Source organism: Cherax quadricarinatus, unplaced genomic scaffold (assembly GCF_038502225.1).
Source record: "Cherax quadricarinatus isolate ZL_2023a unplaced genomic scaffold, ASM3850222v1 Contig660, whole genome shotgun sequence".
NCBI classification, from domain to species: domain Eukaryota; kingdom Metazoa; phylum Arthropoda; class Malacostraca; order Decapoda; family Parastacidae; genus Cherax; species Cherax quadricarinatus.
In genome coordinates, this window is record NW_027195686.1 from 79954 (window position 1) to 100520 (window position 20567).

General features: G+C 44.5%; 2 protein-coding genes across 2 annotated transcripts in view; both read right to left on the reverse strand.

Annotated features, from left to right (window-relative positions):
• The window catches only part of LOC128701024 (angiopoietin-4-like), a gene marked incomplete at its 3' end in the record, with an annotated part of 51422 nt that extends 34558 nt beyond the window's left edge, over positions 1–16864 (reverse strand). The window contains exon 1 of the mRNA XM_070080598.1: positions 16629–16864. Coding sequence (XP_069936699.1) covers positions 16629–16864 — 236 coding nt within the window. The remainder of the gene's footprint in view (positions 1–16628) is intronic.
• A 326-nt stretch (positions 16865–17190) lies between these two features.
• LOC138851458 (golgin subfamily A member 6-like protein 22) overlaps positions 17191–20567 on the reverse strand; it is a 45871-nt gene continuing 42494 nt past the window's right edge. The window contains exon 3 of the mRNA XM_070080599.1: positions 17191–17681. Within this exon, the coding sequence (XP_069936700.1) occupies positions 17191–17681 (491 nt within the window). The remainder of the gene's footprint in view (positions 17682–20567) is intronic.

Here is a 20567-nt window from a genome sequence, read left to right on the forward strand (position 1 = left end):
CATGTGTGAAGGACATCCTGGGAGTGAGGACACTGAGGATGTTGCAGCAGCATGTGTGAAGGACATCCTGGGAGTGAGGACACTGAGGATGTTGCAGCAGCATGTGTGTGGGACATCCTGGGAGTGAGGACACTGAGGATGTTGCAGCAGTGAGGACACTGAGGATGCTGCAGCAGTATGTGTGAAGGACATCCTGGGAGTGAGGACACTGAGGATGTTGCAGCAGCATGTGTGTGGGACATCCTGGGAGTGAGGACACTGAGGATGTGCAGCAGCAGTGTGTGAAGGACATCCTGGGAGTGAGGACACTGAGGATGCTGCAGCATGTGTGAAGGACATCCTGGGAGTGAGGACACTGAGGATGCTGCAGCAGTATGTGTGAAGGACATCCTGGGAGTGCTGCAGGATGCAGCATGTGTGAAGGACATCCTGGGAGTGAGGACACTGAGGATGTTGCAGCAGCATGTGTGAAGGACATCCTGGGAGTGAGGACACTGAGGATGTTGCATGTGTGACATCCAGCAGATGTGTGAAGGACATCCTGGGAGTGAGGACACTGAGGATGTTGCAGCAGCATGTGTGAAGGACATCCTGGGAGTGAGGACACTGAGGATGTTGCAGCAGTATGTGTGTGAAGGACATCCTGGGAGTGAGGACACTGAGGATGTTGCAGCAGCATGTGTGAAGGACATCCTGGTAGTGAGGACACTGAGGATGTTGCAGCAGCATGTGTGAAGGACATCCTGGGAGTGAGGACACTGAGGATGCTGCAGCAGTATGTGTGAAGGACATCCTGGGAGTGAGGACACTGAGGATGCTGCAGCAGTATGTGTGAAGGACATCCTGGGAGTGAGGACACTGAGGATGCTGCAGCAGTATGTGTGAAGGACATCCTGGGAGTGAGGACACTGAGGATGCTGCAGCAGCATGTGTGAAGGACATCCTGGGAGTGAGGACACTGAGGATGCTGCAGCAGTATGTGTGAAGGACATCCTGGGAGTGAGGACACTGAGGATGCTGCAGCAGTATGTGTGAAGGACATCCTGGGAGTGAGGACACTGAGGATGTTGCAGCAGTATGTGTGAAGGACATCCTGGGAGTGAGGACACTGAGGATGCTGCAGCAGTATGTGTGAAGGACATCCTGGGAGTGAGGACACTGAGGATGCTGCAGCAGTATGTGTGAAGGACATCCTGGGAGTGAGGACACTGAGGATGCTGCAGCAGTATGTGTGAAGGACATCCTGGGAGTGAGGACACTGAGGATGTTGCAGCAGTATGTGTGAAGGACATCCTGGGAGTGAGGACACTGAGGATGTTGCAGCAGTATGTGTGAAGGACATCCTGGGAGTGAGGACACTGAGGATGTTGCAGCAGCTGAGGATGTGTGAAGGACATCCTGGGAGTGAGGACACTGAGGATGTTGCAGCAGTATGTGTGAAGGACATCCTGGGAGTGAGGACACTGAGGATGCTGCAGCAGCATGTGTGAAGGACATCCTGGGAGTGAGGACACTGAGGATGTTGCAGCAGTATGTGTGAAGGACATCCTGGGAGTGAGGACACTGAGGATGTTGCAGCAGTATGTGTGAAGGACATCCTGGGAGTGAGGACACTGAGGATGCTGCAGCAGTATGTGTGAAGGACATCCTGGGAGTGAGGACACTGAGGATGTTGCAGCAGCATGTGTGAAGGACATCCTGGGAGTGAGGACACTGAGGATGTTGCAGCAGTATGTGTGAAGGACATCCTGGGAGTGAGGACACTGAGGATGCTGCAGCAGTATGTGTGTGAAGGACATCCTGGGAGTGAGGACACTGAGGATGCTGCAGCAGTATGTGTGAAGGACATCCTGGGAGTGAGGACACTGAGGATGCTGCAGCAGCATGTGTGAAGGACATCCTGGGAGTGAGGACACTGAGGATGTTGCAGCAGTATGTGTGAAGGACATCCTGGGAGTGAGGACACTGAGGATGTTGCAGCAGTACGTGTGAAGGACATGATGATGTTGCAGCAGTACGTGTGATGAACATCCTGGTAGAGAGAACACTGAGGATGTTCCAGCAGTATGTCGTGGAGATCCAGAATCTCCACGACTACGGTGCTCTTCGCACCTACTCCAAGGTTGTGGGACTGATTACCTCATCTACTGTAGATAGTTCTACTGTCTTCAAGTTATATCCTGGAATTTGTATTGATAAAGCCACTGGATGGCGATGCGTCTACAATAAAGATACCCAGATTTTGCACATGTGATCTAATTTCGTTTTTTCGGCATTGTATACCATTCTTGTACAACTTGTCAGACACTGCAACATCATGGAATCTTGATTCTGAGGACATGTACATAACCTTCACGACTACTACTACAACTAACCCATCTCTTTGGGTAGGACCTAGTTCCACTGGGGAATCCCGCCTACCAGTGACTATACCCTCGTCTGCTACCCGTCCCATTTCCACCTGACGTTAATACATATGAGTCAGGCTCCTTGCTTCTGCGTCAGAATTTCCTCGACTACGGTGCTTTTCGCACCTACTCCAAGGATGAGGCACTGATTACCTTATCTTCTGTACATAGTTCTACTGTCTTCAAGTTATGTCCTAGAATTTGTATTGACAAAGCCACTGGAAGACGAAACGTTTACAATAAAGATTCTCAGATGTTGCACATGTGTCTTAATTTCACTGAGAATGTTGCAGCAGTATATGTGAAGAACATACTGGGAGTGAGAACACAGTGGATATTGCAGAACTATGTGTGAAGAACATAGTTGGAGTGAGAACATTGAGGATGTTAAATCAGAATGTGTGAAAAAGATCCTAGGAGTGACAACACTGATTATGTTGCATCAGTATGAGTGAATAACATCCTCTGAGTGACAACGCTGATGATGTTGCAGAAGTATGTGTGAAGAACATCCTGGGAGTGAGAACACTGATGATATTGCAGCAGTATGTGTCAAGAACATCCCTGAAGTGAGAACTCTCAGTATGTTCCAGCAGTATGTGTGAAGAATATCCTGGGATTGAGATGACAGAGGATGTTGCAGCAGTATGTGTGAGAAATATCCTGGGAGTGAGAACACTGAAAATGTTACAGAAGTATGTGTGTAGAACATCCTGGGAGTGAGAACACTGAGGATGTTGCAGCAGAATGTGTAAAAAATATCCTGGGAATGATAACACTGATGATGTTGCAGCAGAATGTGTGAAGACCATCCTTGTAGTGAGAGCACTGAGGATGTTTCAGCAGTATGTGTGAAGAACATCCTCTGAGTGAGAACACTGGTGATGTTGCAGTATCATGTGTGAAGAACATACTTTTAGTGTGAACACTGAGGATGTTGCAGCAGTATGTGGGACAAGCAGCCTCGAGGTGAGAACACTGATCATGTTCCAGCAGAATATGTGAAAAACATCTTGGGAGTGAGAACACTAATAATGTTGCACCAGTATGTGTGAAGAACATCATGGGTGTGAGAACACTGATGATGTTGCAGCAGTATATTTTGGAACATTCTTGGGGTGAGAACACCGAGGATGGTCCATCAGAATGTGTGAAAAACATTCTGGGAGACAGAACACTGAAGATGTTGCAGCAATTTGTGTGAAGATTATCCGTGACTGAGAAAATTGATGATGCTGCAGCAGTATGTGTGAAGAACATTCTTGTAGTGGGAACACTGATGATGTTGCAGCAGTACATGTGAAGAACAGCCAGGGAGTGAGAACACTTAGGATGTTACAGCAGAATTTGCGAAAAACATCCTGGGAGTGAGAACACTGAGGATGTTGCTGCAGTGTGTGTGAAGAACATCCTTGGAGTGAGAACACTGAGGATATTGCAGCAGTATGTGTAAAAAACATCCTGGGAGTGAGAACACTGAGGATATTGCAGCAGTATGTGTGAAGAACATCCTGGGAGTGAGAACACTTAGGATACTGCAGCAGTATGTGTGAAGATCAACCTGGGAGTGAGAACACTGAGGATATTGCAGCAGTACGTGCGATGAACATCCTGGGAGCGAGAACACTGAGGATGTTGCAGCAGTAACGGTGAAGAACATCCTGGGATTGAGAAAACTGATGATGTTGCAGCAGTACGTGCGATGAACATCTTGGGAGCGAGAACACTGAGGATGTTGCAGCAGTAAGTGTGAAGAAAATCCTTGTCTGAGAACACTGATGATGATCCAGCAGTATATGTGAAAAACATCCTGGGAGTGAGAACACTGAGGATGTTGCAGCAGTATGTGTGACGAGCAGCCTCGGTGTGAGAGCTCTGATCATGTTCCAGCAGTATTTGTGAATAACATCTTGGAAGTGAGAACACTAATGATGTTGCACCAGTATTTGTGAAGAACATCATGGGAGTGAGAACACTAATGATGTTGCAGCAGTATATTTTAGAACATTCTTGGAGTGAGAACACCAAGGATGATCCATCAGAATGTGTGAAAAACATTCTTGGAGATAGAACACTGATGATGTTGCAGCAGTAAGTATGAACAATATCCTTGTCTAAGAAAATTGATGATGTTGCAGCAGTATGTATGAAGAACATTCTTGTAGTGGGAACACTGAAGATGTTACAGCAGCATGTGTGAAGAACAACCAGGGAGTGAGAACACTTAGGATGTTGCAGTAGAATTTGTGAAAAACATCCTGGGAGTGAGAACACTGAGGATGTTGCAGCAGCATGTGTGAAGAACATCCTTGGAGTGAGAACACTGAGGATATTGCAGCATAATGTGTGAAGAACATCCTTGGAGTGAGAACACTGAGGATGTTGCAGGAGTATGTGTGAAGAACGTCCCGGCATTTAGAACACTAAGGATGTTGTAGCAGTATGTGTGAAGAGCATCCTGGGAGTGAGAACACTGATGCTGCTGCTGCAGAATGAGTGAAAAACATCTGGGGGGTTAGAAGACACAGGATGTTGCAGCAGTATGTGTGAAGAACATCCTTGGAGTGAGAACACTGAGGATGTTCAGCCAAAATGTGTGAAAAACATCCTGGTTGAGAGAACACTGATGATGTTGCAACAGTACGTGTGATGAACATCCTGGTAGTGAGAACACTGAGGATGTTCCAGCAGTATGTCGTGGAGACTCAGAATCTCCACGTCTACGGTGCTCTTCGCACCTACTCCAAGGTTGTGGGACTGATTACCTCTTCTTCTGTAGATAGTTTTACTGTCTACAAGTTATATCCTGGAATTTGTATTGATAAAGCCACTGGATGGCGATACGTCTACAATAAAGATACCCAGATTTTGCACATGTGCCCTAATTTCATCTTGTCGGCATTGTAAACCATTCTTGTACAACTTGTCAGACACTGCAACATCATGGAATCTTGATTCTGAGGACATGTACATAACCGTCACGACTACTACTACAACTAACCCATCTCTTCGGGTAGGACCTAGTTCCACTGGGGAATCCCGCCTACCAATGACTATGCCCTCGTCTGCTACCCGTCATATTTCCACCTGACGTTAGTATATATGTGTCAGGAGCCTTGCTCCTGCGTCAGAATTTCCACGACTACGGTGCTTTTCGCACCTACTGCTAGGTTGAGGGACTGATTACCTCATCTTCTGTACATAGTTCTACTGTCTTCAAGTTATGTCCTGGAATTTGTATTGATAAAGCCACTGGATGACAAAACGTTTACAATAAAGATACCCAGATGTTTCACGTGTGTCTTAATTTCACTGAGAATGTTGCAGCAGTATATGCGAAGAACATACTGGGAGTGAGAACACTGATGATGTTGCAGCAGTATATGTGAAGAACATCCTGGGAGTGAGAACACTGATGATGTTGCAGCTGTATATGCGAGGAACATCCTTGGAGTGAGAACACTGAGGAAGTTTTAGCAGTATATGTGAACTGCATCCTTGGAGTGAGAACACTGAGGATGTTACAGCAGAATGTGTAAAAAATATCCTGGGAATGATAACACTGAAGATGTTGCAGCAGTATGTGTGTAGAACATCCTTGTCTTAGAACACTGATAATGTTGCAGCAGTATATGTGAAGAACATCCTGGGAGTGAGAACACTGGTGATGTTGCAGCATTAAGTGTGAAGAACACACTTGGAGTGAGAACACTGAGGATGTTGCAGCACAATGTGTGACGAGCAGCCTCGGGGTGAGAACACTGATCATGTTCCAGCAGTATATGTGAATAACATCTTGATAGTTAGAACACTAATGATGTTGCACCAGTATGTGTGAAGAGCATCATGGGAGTGGGAACACTGATGATGTTGTAGCAGTACGTGTGAAGAATAGCCAGGGAGTGAGAACACTTAGGATGTTGCAGCAGAATTTGTGAAAAACATCCTGGGAGTGAGAACACTGACGATGTTGCAGCAGTATGTGTGAAGAACATCCTGGGAGTCAGAACACTGAGGATGTTGCAGCAGTATTTGTGAAAAACATTCTGGGAGTGAGAACACTGACGATGTTGCAGCAGTGAGTGTGAAGAACATCCTCGGGGTGAGAACACGGAGAATGTTGCAGCAGCATGTGTGAAGAACATCCTTGGACTGAGAACACTGAGGATGTTCAATCAGAATGTGTGAAGAACATCTTGGCAGTGAGAACATTGAGCATGTTGCAACATTATGTGTGAAGTACATCCTGAAGTGAGAGCAGTGAGGATGTTGCAGCAGTGTTTCTGAAGAACATCTTTGGTGTGATAACACTGATGATGTTGCAGCAGTATGTGTGAAGAACATCCTGCGAGTGAGAACACTGAGGGTGTTGCGGCAGAATGTGTGAGAAACATCCTGAGAGTGAGAACACTGACGATGTTGCAGCAGTACATGTGAAGAACATTCTTTGAATGAGAACACTTAGGATATTGCAGCAGTATGTGTGAAGAACATCCTTATCAGACAACACTGATGATGTTGCAGCAGTGTGTGTGAAGAACATCCTTTGAATGAGAACACTGGTGATGTTGTCTGAGAACATTGATGATATTGCAGAATTACGTGTGAAGAACATCTTCCGAGTGAGAACACTGATGATATTGCAGCAGTATGTGTGAAGAACATCCTTGGAGTGAGAACACTGATGATATTGCAGCATTATTTGCGAAGAACATCCTGGGAGTGATAACGCTGATGATTTGGCGGCAGTATGTAAGAACTTCCTGGGAGTGAGAACACTGAGGATGTTGCAGCAGTATGTGTGACCTACATCCTTGGAGTGTGAACAATGAGGATGTTCCAGCAGAATGTGTGAAGACAATCCTTGTAGTGAGAACACTGAGGATGTTGCAGCAGTACGTGTGAAGAACATCCTTGGACAGAGAACACTGAGGATGCTCAAGTAGAATGTGTGAAGAACATCCTGGGAGTGGGAACACTGCTGATGTTGGAGCAGTGTATGTGAAGAATATCCTGGGAGTGAGAACACTGAGGATGTTGCAGCAGTATGTGTGAAGAACATCCTGGGAGTGAGAACAGTGATGATGTGGTAGCAGTATGTTTGAAGAACATCCTTGTCTGTGAACATTGATTATGTTGCAGCAGAATGTGTGACGACCATCCTTGTAGTGAGAACACTGATGTTGTTGCAGCAGTACGTGTGAAGAACAACCTGGGAGTGAGAACACTGAGGATGTTGCAGCAGTATGTGTGGACATTAGCTTGGGAGAGAGAACACAGATGATGTTGCAGTAGTTTGAGTGAAGAACCTCCTGGGAGTGAGAACACTGATGATGTTTCAGCAGAATGTGTGAAAAACATCCTTGGATTAAGAACACTGATGATTTTGCAGAAGTACGTGTGAAGAACATCATTGTCTGTGAACACTGATGATGTTGCAGTAGAATATGTGAAGACCATCCTTGTAGTGAGAACACTGATGATGTTGCAGCAGGATGTTTGACGAATATACTTGTAGGGAGAACATCGAGTATGATGCAACAGTATGTGAGAAAAACACTCATTGAATGAGAACACTGATGATGTTGCAGCAGTACGTGAAGAGAACAACCTGGGAGTGAGAATACTGAGTATGTTGCAGCAGTTTGAATGAACATTAGCTTGGGAGTGAGAACACATAGGATGTTGCAGCTTTATGTGTGAAGAGCATCCTCGGAGTGAGAACACTGAGAATGTTTCAGCAGCATGTGTGAAGAATATTCCGGGAATGAAAATAATATTGATGTTGCAGCAGTATGAGTGAAGAACGTCCTTGGAGTGATTACCCTGAGGAACTTGCAGCTGTATATGCGAAGAACATCCTTTGAGTAAGAACACTAAAGGAGGTGCAGCAGTACGAGTGAAGAACATCCTGGGAGTAAGGACACTGCAGATGATCCAACAGCAAGTGTGAAGAACATCCTTGGAGTGAGAACACTGAGGATGTTGCAACAGTATGTGGGACGAGCAGCCTCGGAGTGAGAACACTGATGATGTTCCAGCAGTATATGTGAATAACATCTTGGGAATGAGAACACTGATGATGTTGCAGCAGTGTGTGTGAAGAACATCCTTTGAGTGAGAGCACTGAGGATGTTGCACCAGTATGAGTGAAGAACATCCTAGGAGAGATAACACTGATGATGTTGCAGCAGTATATATGGAAAACATCCTTGACTGAGAACACTGATGATGTTACAGCAGTATCTGTGAAGAACATTTTTGTACTGAGAACACTCATGATGTTGCAGTAGAATGTGTGAAGAACATCCTGGGAGTGAGAACACTGTGGATGTTCCATCAGTATGTGTAAAGAAAATCCTTGGAGTGAGGACACAGAGGATGTTGCAGCAGTAGGTGTCACGAGCAACCCTCGAGTGAGAACACTCTGCATATTCAAGCAGTATATGTGAAGAACTTCGTGAGAGTGAGAACACTGAGGATGTTGCAGCAGTATGTGTGAAGAACATCATGGTAGTGAGAACACTGAGAATGTTGCCGCAGTATGTGTGAAGAACATCCTGGGAATGAGAACACTGACGATGTTGCAGCAGTGTATGCAAAGAACATCCTGTGAGTCAGAACACTAAGGATGTTGCAGCAGTATGTGTGAAGAACATCCTGGGAATGAGAACACTGATGATGTTGCAGCAGTATGTTTGAAGAACATCCTTGTCTTTGAACACTGATGATGTTGCAGAAAAATATGTGAAGTCCATCCTTGTAGTGAGAACACTGATGATGTTGCAGCAGTATGTGAGAAAAACACTCATTGAGTGAGAACACTGATGATGTTGCTCAGTGCGTGTGAAGAACAACCTGGGAGTGAGAACACTGAGCATGTTGCAGCAGTATGTTTGAATTACATTCTGAAGTGATAACACTGAGGATGGTGCAGCAGTATGTGCGAGGAAAATCCTTGGAGAGGGAACACTCAGGATGTTGCAGCAGTGTTTCTGAAGAACATCCTTGGTGTGATAACAATGATGATGTTGCAGCAGTATGTATGAAGAATTTCCTATTGGTGAGAACATTGATGATCTTGCAGCAGTATGTGTGAAGAACCTCCTGGGAGTGAGAACACTGAGGATGTTGCAGTAGTACGTGTGAGAAACATCATGAGAGTGAGAACACTGACGATGTTGCAGCAGTATATGAGAACATCCTAGCAATGAGAACACTGATGATGTTGCAGCAGTATATGTGAAGAACATTCTTGTCTGAGAACAGTGATGATGTTGCAGCATTACGTGTCAAGAACATCCTGGGAGTGGGAACACTGAGGAGGTTGCACCAGCAAGTGTGAAGAACGTCCTGGGAGTGAGAACACTTATGATATTGCAGCAGTATGTGTGAAGAACATCGTGGGATTGAGAACTCTGAGTCAGTTGCAACAGTATATGTGAGGAACATCCTGGGTGAGTGAACACTGAGAATCTTGCAACATTACTTATGAAGAACATCCTGGGAGTGATAACGCTGATGATTTGGCGGCAGTATGTATGAAGTACTTCCTGGGAGTGAGAACACTGAGGGCCACCATTCGCCTACCATAACACCACCATACACTCAAGGGCAATATGCACCTACTATAACACTACCACAATACACCAATCACGCTCAAGGCCACCATGCATCTACCATAACACTACAACCATACCCCACCAACACTTAAGGTCACCATGCACATATAATAACACTGCCACCATACACCACCCATACTCAAGACCACCACACGTCTACCATAAGACTACCACCATACACCACCCACACTCGAAGCCACCATGCACCTACAATAATACTACCACTACTACCATACACCACCCACACTCAAGGCCGCCATGCACCCACCATAACACTACCTCAATACACCATCAACACTCAAGGCCACCACGCGCCTTCTACAACACTACCACCATACACCACCCACACTCCAAGCCTCCATGCACCTATCATAACACTACCACTTCTACCATACACCACCCACACTCAAGGCCACCACGCTCCTACCATAACACTACCACCATACACCACCCACACTCAAGTCCAAAATGCACCTTCTATAACAGTACCACCTTACACCAAACAAACTACCACCATAAACCTCCCTCACTGAACACCGGCATGTACCTCCCATAACACTACCACCATTCACAACCCACACTCAAGAAAACAACGTGCCTACCATAACACTACTACCATACACCACCCAAACTCAAAACCACCATGCTCCTTCCATAACACTACCGCCATGTATCACCCACACTGAAGACCACCATGCATCTTCCATAACACTACAGCCATACATTACCCACACTCAAGACCACGAAACGCCTACCATAACTCTACCACCATACACCACCCACACTCAAGACCACCACAAGTCTACAATAACACTACCACCATAAACCACCCACAGTCAAGACCACCATGCACCTTCCATAAAACTACCACAATACACTACCGAAACTCAAGACCACCACGCACCTACCATAACACTACTACCATACACCACCCTCTCTCTAGACTACCATACACCTATCGTAACACTACCACCACACATCACCAACGTTCAAGACCACCACGCACCTACCATAACACTACCGCCATACTCAACCCACTCTCGAAGCCACCATGCACCTACCATAACACTACCGCTATACAACACTCATACTCAAGTCCACCATACGCCAACAATAACAATACCACGATACACCATCCACACTCAGAGCCACAATGCGCGTACCATAACACAACCATACACCACACACACTCAAGGCACCACGCGCTTTCCATAACACTACCACTAATACCATGCACTACCCACACTCAAGACCACCACGTGACTAACATAACATTACCACTATACACAACCCACACTCAAGGCCACCATGCATCTACCATAACACTAAGATCATACATATGCACACTTAAGACCACCATGCACCTACCATAACACTACCACCTTAAACCACTAACACTCAGGAGTACCGTGCACCTACCATACCACTACCACCATTTCCACCCACACTCTAGACCACCATGCACCTACAATAAGACTACCACCATACACCACTAACACTCAGGAGCACCCTACACCTACCATAACACTACCACCGTAGACCACCCACACTCAAGACCACCATGCACCTACCATAACACTACCACCATGCACCACTAATACTCAGGAGTTCCCTGCACCTACCATAACACTACCACCATTCACCACCCACACTCAAGACCATCATACACCACCGACAATAAAGACCACCCTGCACCTACCATAACACTACCATCCTACATCACCCACACTTAAGACCTCCAAGTGGCAACCATAAGAGTACCACCATACACTACCCACACTCAAGACCACCATGTACTTTCCATAAAACCACCACTATACACCACCCACACTCAAGGCCACCACGTGCCTACCATAATGCTACCACTGCTTCCACACATCACCCAAACTCAAGGTCACCACTAGCCAACCATAACACTTCCTCTACTACCATACACCACCCACACTCAAGGGCACCACACCCCTACCATAACACCACAATACGCCCCCCACACTTAAGGCCACCATCCACCTACCATGACACTACCACCATACGCCACCTACTCTCAAGGCCAATTTGCATATACTATAACACTACCAATGTACACCACCCACACTCAAGACTGTCATGCACATACCATATCACCACCATACACCACTCACAGTCGAAGCCACGATGCACCTACCATAACACTACTAAAGCACACCTCCCACGTTCAAGGCCACCATGCCTCTACCATAACACTACCACGTACACTACCCACACTCGATGCCAGCATGCGCCTTCCATAACTCTACCACTACTGCCATACACCACCCACACTCGAAGCCACCATGCACGTACCATAATACTACCACCATACACCACCCGCACTCAAGGCCAAAATGCACCTACTATAACACTACCACCATACAACACCCAAACTACCACCATAAACCTCCCACACTAATGACCGGCATGCACCTCCCATAACACTACCACCTTCACCACCCACACTCAAGAAAACAACGTGCCTATATAACACTACTACCATACACCACCCAAACTCAAGACCACCATGCTTCTTCCATAACACTAGTGCTATGTATCACCAACACTGTAGACCACCATGCATCTACCATAACACTACAACCATACATCACCCACACTCAAGACCCCAAATGCTTACCGTAACACTACCGCCATACACCACCTACTCTCAAAACCACGATTCATCTACCATAACACTTCCACCATACACCACCCACACTCAAGGCCACTACGCACCTACCATAACAGTACCACCGTACACCACACACACTCATGGCCGCCATGCACCTACCATAACACTACCACCGTACACCACCACACTAAATGCTACCATGCACCAACCGTAACACTTACACCATACACCACCCATACTCAAGTCCACCATGCACCTACCATAACACCATCATACACCACCCTCACCCAAGTCCACCATGCTTCTTCCATAACACTAGTGCCATGTATCACCCACACTGTAGACCACCACGCACCTACCATAACAGTACCACCGTACACCACACACACTCAAGGCCACCTGAAGCGTACCATAAAATTACCACCATACACCACTTACACTCAAGGCCTTTGCGTGTCTACCATAACACTACCACCATGCACCACTCACACTCAAGGCCACCTCGAGCCTACCATGAAACTATCACCATACACCATCCACGCTCAAGGCTTTCACGTGTCTACCATAACTCTAGCACCATGCACCACCCACACTCAAGGCCACCTGAAGCGTACCATAAAACTACCACCATACACCACTTACACTCAAGGCCTTCGCGTGTCTACCATAACACTACCGCCATGCACCACTCACACTCAAGGCCTTCGCGTGTCTACCATAACACTACCACCATGCACCACTCACACTCAAGGCCTTCTTGTGTCTACCATAACACTACCACCATACACCACTCACTCTGTTGTTTTCTCTGTGAATTCAGCGTACATTTTCACTAGAGACCTTGCCTCCGAAATCTTATGATTCATTTCCTCTATCAGATCCACAGACAGTGGCAACGCACCAAACGACTTACTAGACACTGGCAACTCTGTCAAACATCTTACCAGACACTGGTAACTATCAAACATCTTACCAGACACTGGTAACAGTGTCAAGTAACTTACCAGACACTGGTAGCTGTCAAACATCTTACCAGACACTGGTAACTGTCAAACATCTTACCAGACACTGGTAACTGTCAATCAACTTACCAGACACTGGTAACTGTCAAACATCTTACCAGACACTGGTAACACTGTCAAGCATCTTACCAGACACTGGTAACACTGTCAAACATCTTACCAGACACTGGTAACTGTCAAACATCTTACCAGACACTGGTAACTGTCAAACATCTTACTAGACACTGGTAACTGTCAAACATCTTACCAGACACTGGTAACACTGTCAAACATCTTACCAGACACTGGTAACTGTCAAACATCTTACCAGACACTGGTAACTGTCAAACATCTTACCAGACACTGGTAACTGTCAAACATCTTACCAGACACTGGTAACTGTCAAACATCTTACCAGACACTGGTAACACTGTCAAACACCTTACCAGACACTGGTAACACTCTCAAACATCTTACCAGACACTGGTAACACTGTTAAACATCTTACCAGACACTTTTAATACTGTCAAACATCTTGCTACACACTGGCAACGCGTCAAACATCTTATTAGACACTGGCAACACTGTCAAATATCTTATCAGAGACACTGGTAACACTGTCAAACATCTTACTAGACACTGGTAACACTGTCAAACATCTTACTAGACACTGGTAACACTGTCAAACAACTTATCAGAGACACTGTCAAACATCTTGCTAGACACTGGCAACATGTCAAACATCTTATTAGACACTGGCAACACTGTCTAACATCTTACCAGACACTGGTAACAGTGTCAAACATATTACCAGACACTGGTAACACTGTCAAACATCTTATCAGACACTGGTAACACTGTCAAGCATCTTACCAGACACTGGTAACACTGTCAAACATCTTATCAGACACTGGTAACACTGTCAAGCATCTTACCAGACACTGGTAACACTGTCAAACATCTTACCAGACACTGGTAACTGTCAAACATCTTACCAGACACTGGTAACTGTCAAACATCTTACCAGACACTGGTAACACTGTCAAACATCTTATCAGACACTGGTAACACTGTCAAATATCTTATCAGACACTGGTAACACTGTCAAGCATCTTACCAGACACTGGTAACACTGTCAAACATCTTACCAGACACTGGTAACTGTCAAACATCTTACCAGACACTTGTAACTGTCAAACATCTTACTAGACACTGGTAACACTGTCAAACATCTTACTAGACACTGGCAACACTGTCTAACATCTTACCAGACACTGGTAACTGTCAAACATCTTATCAGAGACACTGTCAAACATCTTATCACACACTGGTAACACTGTCAAACGTCTTACTAGACACTGGCAACACTGTCAAACATCTTATCAGAGACAACGGTAACACTGTCAAACATCTTACCAGACACTGGTAACACTGTCAAACATCTTACCAGACACTGGTAACACTGTCAAACATCTTACCAGACACTGGTAACACTGTCAAACATCTTATCAGAGACACTGTCAAACATCTTACCAGACACTGGTAACTGTCAAACATCTTACCAGACACTGGTAACACTGTCAAACATCTTACCAGACACTTGTAACACTGTCAAACATTTTATCAGAGACACTGTCAAACATCTTACCAGACACTGGTAACACTGTCAAACATCTTACCAGACACTGGTAACACTGTCAAACATCTTACCAGACACTGGTAACACTGTCAAACATCTTACCAGACACTGGTAACACTGTCAAACATCTTACCAGACACTGGTAACTGTCAAACATCTTATCAGACACTGGTAACACTGTCAAACATCTTATCAGAGACACTGTCAAACATCTTGCTAGACACTGGCAACACGACAAACATCTTATTAGACACTGGCAACACTGTCAAACATCTTATCACACACTGGCAACACTGTCAAACATCTTACTAGACACTGGCAACACTGTCAAACATCTTATCAGAGACACTGGCAACACTGTCAAACATCTTATCACACACTGGCAACACTGTCAAACATCTTACTAGACACTGGCAACACTGTCAAACATCTTATCAGAGACACTGTCAAACATCTTATCACACACTGGCAACACTGTCAAACGTCTTACTAGACACTGGCAACACTGTCAAACATCTTATCAGAGACACTGGTAACACTGTCAAACATCTTATCAGAGACACTGGCAACACTGTCAAACATCTTATCACACACTGGCAACACTGTCAAACATCTTACTAGACACTGGCAACACTGTCAAACATCTTATCACACACTGGCAACACTGTCAAACGTCTTACTAGACACTGGCAACACTGTCAAACATCTTATCAGAGACACTGGTAACACTGTCAAACATCTTATCACACACTGGCAACACTGTCAAACATCTTACTAGACACTGGCAACACTGTCAAACATCTTACTAGACACTGGCAACACTGTCAAACATCTTATCAGGGACACTGGCAACACTGTCAAACATCTTATCACACACTGGCAACACTGTCAAACATCTTACTGGACACTGGCAACACTGTCAAACATCTTACTAGACACTGGCAACACTGTCAAACATCTTATCAGAGACACTGGCAACACTGTCAAACATCTTATCACACACTGGCAACACTGTCAAACATCTTACTGGACACTGGCAACACTGTCAAACATCTTACTAGACACTGGCAACACTGTCAAACATCTTATCACACACTGGTAACACTGTCAAACATCTTATCACACACTGGCAACACTGTCAAACATCTTATCAGAGACACTGGTAACACTGTCATAGTTAACAAGTTGCCAGTTATGTTATTTTATCAATATAACATCATTTATGTTTTTATCACAACAAATATATTTAATATTTTAGCGCTGGAAGAGAACTGGTTGACTAGGTTCTAATATTTTATTAATAAATATGTTACTAACCTTATTTTTTTAATTTCCGTCACATTGTGTTGACACTGTGATAATTGTTGTAACAATTTGTCACGTGACTGCTGAGTGTGTTGTGTGACGTTCTCCAGCAATGTGTTGTTGACCTGCAGTTGACTGTTTATGTTGGTAACTTCTTGATAATGTTGTGTCAAGTTTCTAACTTGAGACACACAAGTGGCGTGACTTTCTTCAACTTTCAGTAACTGTGACGCTGCTGCAGCTTCCATCTGACTCTTATCTTCCTGAACTTTATCAAGTTCCTCCTGTAATGCGACTCTTATCTTCCTGAACTTTATCAAGTTCCTCCTGTAATGCGACTCTTATCTTCCTGAACTTTATCAAGTTCCTCCTGTAATGCGACTCTTATCTTCCTGAACTTTATCAAGTTCCTCCTGTAATGCGACTCTTATCTTCCTGAACTTTATCAAGTTCCTCCTGTAATGCGACTCTTATCTTCCTGAACTTTATCAAGTTCCTCCTGTAATGCGACTCTTATCTTCCTGAACTTTATCAAGTTCCTCCTGTAATGCGACTCTTATCTTCCTGAACTTTATCAAGTTCCTCCTGTAATGCGACTCTTATCTTCCTGAACTTTATCAAGTTCCTCCTGTAATGCACGCTTTTCTTCTTTTGTCAGTCCAAATATTTCCTCTAATTCTTGAAAAGTCTCTTGTTGTTGTTGTATTTTATTCTGTAGCTCTTGTATTGTCTGATCTCTTTGTTTAAGAGTCTCCTCTTGTTGTTGTATGTTATTCTGTTGTTGTTGTATTTTATTCTGTAGCTCTTGTATTGTCTGATCTCTTTGTTTAAGAGTCTCCTCTTGTTGTTGTATGTTATTCTGTTGTTGTTGTATTTTATTCTGTAGCTCTTGTATTGTCTGATCTCTTTGTGTAAGAGTCTCCTCTTGTTGTTGTATGTTATTCTGTTGTTGTTGTATTGTTACATCTTTCTCAGTAAGAGTTTCATCTCGGTGTAAGAGCTTCTGCTGGAGATCTTCAACTTCTCGCACCAAGTGTTCAGTAATGTTGTTCTTGTGCTCACCACCTGTCATAATAACATAAACAATTATAAATATATAATTATATATCTCATATAACATATATTAACTCCATCAGTGAACGACTATATAACCTCCAGCAGTGAATGACTATATAACCTCCAGCAGTGAATGACTATATAACCTCCAGCAGTGAATAACTATATAACCTCCAGCAGTGAATCACTATATAACCTCCAGCAGTGAATCACTATATAACCTCCAGCAGTGAATCACTATATAACCTCCAGCAGTGAATGACTATATAACCTCCAGCAGTGAATGACTATATAACCACCAGCAGTGAATGACTATATAACCTCCAGCAGTGAATGACTATATAACCACTAGCAGTGAATGACTATATAACCTCCAGCAGTGAATCACTATATAACCTCCAGCAGTGAATCACTATATAACCTCCAGCAGTGAATCACTATATAACCTCCAGCAGTGAATCACTATATAACCTCCAGCAGTGAATGACTATATAACCTCCAGCAGTGAATGACTATATAACCTCCAGCAGTGAATGACTATATAACCTCCAGCAGTGAATCACTATATAACCTCCAGCAGTGAATCACTATATAACCTCCAGCAGTGAATCACTATATAACCTCCAGCAGTGAATCACTATATAACCTCCAGCAGTGAATCACTATATAACCTCCAGCAGTGAATCACTATATAACCTCCAGCAGTGAATCACTATATAACCTCCAGCAGTGAATCACTATATAACCTCCAGCAGTGAATGACTATATAACCTCCAGCAGTGAATCACTATATAACCTCCAGCAGTGAATCACTATATAACCTCCAGCAGTGAATCACTATATAACCTCCAGCAGTGAATCACTATATAACCTCCAGCAGTGAATCACTATATAACCTCCAGCAGTGAATCACTATATAACCTCCAGCAGTGAATCACTATATAACCTTCAGCAGTGAATCACTATATAACCTCCAGCAGTGAATCACTATATAACCTCCAGCAGTGAATGACTATATAACCTCCAGCAGTGAATGACTATATAACCTCCAGCAGTGAATGACTATATAACCTCCAGCAGTGAATCACTATATAACCTCCAGCAGTGAATCACTATATAACCTCCAGCAGTGAATCACTATATAACCTCCAGCAGTGAATCACTATATAACCTCCAGCAGTGAATCACTATATAACCTCCAGCAGTGAATCACTATATAACCTCCAGCAGTGAATCACTATATAACCTCCAGCAGTGAATCACTATATAACCTCCAGCAGTGAATCACTATATAACCTCCAGCAGTGAATGACTATATAACCTCCAGCAGTGAATGACTATATAACCTCCAGCAGTGAATGACTATATAACCTCCAGCAGTGAATCACTATATAACCTCCAGCAGTGAATGACTATATAACCTCCAGCAGTGAATCACTATATAACCTCCAGCAGTGAATCACTATATAACCTCCAGCAGTGAATGACTATATAACCTCCAGCAGTGAATGACTATATAACCTCCAGCAGTGAATGACTATATAACCACCAGCAGTGAATCACTATATAACCTCCAGCAGTGAATCACTATATAACCTCCAGCAGTGAATCACTATATAACCTCCAGCAGTGAATGACTATGTAACCACCAGCAGTGAATCACTATATAACCTCCAGCAGTGAATGACTATATAACCTCCAGCAGTGAATCACTATATAACCTCCAGCAGTGAATGACTATATAACCTCCAGCAGTGAATCACTATATAACCTCCAGCAGTGAATGACTATATAACCTCCAGCAGTGAATCACTATATAACCTCCAGCAGTGAATGACTATATAACCTCCAGCAGTGAATGACTATATAACCTCCAGCAGTGAATCACTATATAACCACCAGAAGTGTGTGACTGTTATGCAGGTTCCTGCATAACATTGTAATATATATAGCGGAGAAGTGCTCCATAATTTTACAAACTGTTACAATCGTATACAATAATTTTATCAATAATGCTGTACATTTGTGGGCAATGTAAATTATCTTAAAGTGTAAAACGTAAGGAAGTTCTGTCTCGAGTTATTTTCCAAGTGTGGTGGTACAGCTTGGGTATTTGAGCGTGGGTATGTGAGCGTGGGTATGTGAGCGTGGGTATGTGAACGTGGGAATATGAGCGTGGGTATGTGAGCGTGGGTATGTGAGCGTGGGTATGTGAGCATGGGTATGTGAACGTGGGAATATGAGCGTGGGTATGTGAGCGTGGGTATGTGAGCGTGGGTATGTGAGCGTAGGTATGTGAACGTGGGAATATGAGCGTGGGTATGTGAGCGTGGGTATGTGAGCGTGGGTATGTGAGCGTGGGTATGTGAACGTGGGAATATGAGCGTGGGTATGTGAGCGTGGGTATGTGAGCGTGGGTATGTGAACGTGGGAATATGAGCGTGGGTATGTGAGCGTGGGAATATGAGCGTGGGTATGTGAACGTGGGAATATGAGCGTGGGTATGTGAGCGTGGGTATGTGAGCGTGGGTATGTGAGCGTGGGTATGTGAGCGTGGGTATGTGAGTGTGGGTATGTGAGCGTGGGTATGTGAGCGTGGGTATGTGAGCGTGGGTATGTGAGCGTGGGTATGTGAGCGTGGGTATGTGAGCGTGGATATGTGAGCGTGGGTATGTGAGCGTGGGTATGTGAGAGTGGGTATGTGAGCGTGGGTATGTGAGCGTGGATATGTGAGCGTGGGTATGTGAATGTGGGTATGTGAACGTGGGTATGTGAGCGTGGGTATGTGAGCGTGGGTATGTGAGCGTGGGTATGTGAGCGTGGGAATGTGAGCGTGCGTATGTGAGCGTGGCTATGTGAGCGTGGGTATGTGAGTGTGGGTATGTGAACGTGGGT